The 2,511-nt window shown below is 49.4% G+C and overlaps 1 protein-coding gene across 1 annotated transcript; it reads right to left on the bottom strand.

The window, feature by feature from the left end:
• Window positions 1-314: 314 nt before the first annotated feature.
• LOC127309623 (uncharacterized) lies at window positions 315-1,103 on the bottom strand. The gene has a single exon (XM_051340404.2). It carries the CDS (start codon window positions 1,013-1,015, stop codon window positions 422-424), a length of 594 nt encoding a protein of 197 aa, XP_051196364.1. The 5' UTR covers window positions 1,016-1,103; the 3' UTR covers window positions 315-421.
• Between the last annotated feature and the right edge of the window lie 1,408 nt (window positions 1,104-2,511).

The raw sequence follows: 2,511 nt of genomic DNA, 5'->3' as shown, positions 1-2,511 counted from the left end.
AGCACTCATTGTCCTCCTGAATCACATGATATCCACATCGAGCGGGCGCCCTAGATTTCCTTCCGCACCAGGTGCCTTTGTCAAGATCGAACTAAGAAGAATCTGGTTCTTGGAGCGGGTATCGCTTGGCCTTTTGTGGGAAGAGTCGTGGGCGTTGTCCAGGTGGTTTTCGTGTGGAAACCGGAGAGAACTCATGGGGACGTGTGGCGTTGGCATCGAAACGGTGATAAGTGTTTATTAACTAAAGCGGTGGCAGTCCTTTGTAATTTAGACGAAAATCTAGGGCAATAAAGACGGACCAACAAGAAGCCTTATTTTCTTTATTATTAGGTATAGAAAGACAACCAACGAAACCAACTAAACCCTGCTGGGCGACCCGTACGTGGCCGCCACGAGCACTGAGGCACACCGAGCCTCTAAATTAAGCGATGCCGGCGGCTACCGGCCTTAGGGCGCGCTCGACGCACGACGCGCCGGCGTAGCATTCCGGCGTGGCGGTGACGCTCTTCTGCGCGCGCAGCTGCTCGTAGAACCTCCTGATGAATTCGTCGGCCTTCCTGTCCACCTGCTGTTCGCCCGCGCACGGCGAGTCGGTGACGCGCTGCCTCGCCGCCGGGCTGCCCCCGAACTCGAAGGCGGCGGGCGAACTCCACAGCCCGGGTGACGGCGTCGCCAGCGCAAGCGTGTCATCGTCGCCGAAGAGGCTTCCGCCGTCGTTGAGCATCTCGAACACCTTGGCGATGTCGGCCGCGTTGTAGCCGTTGGCAGCTTCGTCTTCACCTTGCCGGCGGTTCCGGCCACGGCGCTGGGCGACGCTGGCGGAGAAGGAGGCGTACTCGACCTCGCTGGGCTTCCCGCGGCGGAGGAAGAGGCAGAGGTCCATGGAAACCTTGCGGCCTGAAGGTAGCACGCCGCGGCGCAGCATGTAGAGCACCGCGCGCATCACGCGCCACAGCCGCCGCGCCGCGCTCTTGGGCTGAGCGGCTGTCTTCGAGGCGACGCCCGTGCCGGTCATTTTGCAAAATTGCTGGTCGAGTAGTCTCGCTTCGCGGTAATGGTGTAATGCTGATGTTGTCACTCACTCTCGGACTTGGTGGATAAAGAAGGGTATGCCGGCCGGTATTTAAAGGAGTCTCGGTCCAAAAGGAGAAGAGGGAGAGGGAAGCAAGGGATGGTGGATTGGACTGGACCTTGCATTATTGGACACCTCCAGCTTCCATGAGCAGATATTGAGCAACAGGGCTTCATATCATCCATATTTGCCCGCCAAGGAAAAGACGGCAGCAATCACACGATGGACTTTCGGGTTTCAACAATTATAGGCCATTTCTTACTGTCAAGGAAGGAGACCAGTGCAAAAGCTGACTTGCTTTTTTATGGATGTCCGCGCGCGAAAAATGTTGAATATAAATATACTTCATATATAGCTTTCTTCAGTTAGTTTGAACTTTTAGTTGATTTGGCTAGTACAATAATTCTATATAGTATCAGAGTCAGGATGTCTCAAGTTCGAGATCATGCTTACGCAGTACTAAAAACAAACAAAAAATTATGCGGCCTACACCGAACCCACACCAAGGACTAAAATAACCTAGACTTGAGGGAAAGTGTTCAATATAAATATATTCAATTAGCCTTTTCAATCAGTTCGAGCTTTTGTTTAATAGCTAGTGCAACAATCTGATAAAAAATACTCAAGGATGCATGAATCATATTGCGCTGACTGACTATGCCAATAGTTGAGTTGACGATGGCTCAACACACAAACATCAAAGATTTCATGAAGGTCCGGCATCAAACGTGATGTCGTATCTCGTAAGTGTTAAAATATCTGAAATCCGTATTGTTGGTTAATATTTCAACCAACATCTTTTGGTTGAATGTTGCCGCCAGCAACAGAACCTAAATACACTAGCAATGGGCTTGTGTGTTTGCTATGGTAGCGCATACAATTGGTTGACATATTACTTCAATCATGTTCGAATAATTCCAATTCAAGTTCTGATAATACCAGTGTCAACTCACTTGCCCCAAAGTAGAAACCCCATGCAACTTCTTGAAGAAAACTGGTATTTCCATATATTCCTTTTGACAGCGCTCAAAGACTAAACATCACGAGTAAAACAAAATCCTCTACAGCGGGCATACAACGAAAGAAAGAAACAACCCAAGGAGAAAACGTGCATAACCATCGGAGGAAAGCAACAAGTGTTTTTATCCACTCAGAGCTAGCACGTGGCAAGCCCAGGATAACCCCAATTATTGCTTATCTCAAGGTTATCTCAACTTGCTTTGGATTGGCTAGGGACACCTGTTGCCGAAAGAAGAGCGCTCCGTATGATCCACGTCGGATGCACAAGCAAGCAAGGTCCAGGCACACCCAAGTTAATCTACACGTAAGAGGCCGGCGCAACAAACCCATGTGCAAAAAGTTTCTAAACATAAGTGCACTTCTCGTTAACTTCTTTCTTCCTATCCAGTTTCAATGTACTACCTCCGTTTCAAGGAATA

The sequence above is a fragment of the Lolium perenne genome, chromosome 6 (assembly GCF_019359855.2).
Source record: "Lolium perenne isolate Kyuss_39 chromosome 6, Kyuss_2.0, whole genome shotgun sequence".
Taxonomy (NCBI): domain Eukaryota; kingdom Viridiplantae; phylum Streptophyta; class Magnoliopsida; order Poales; family Poaceae; genus Lolium; species Lolium perenne.
Note: the sequence above shows the minus strand (reverse complement) of the source record. Positions and strands in the feature narration are given on the sequence as shown.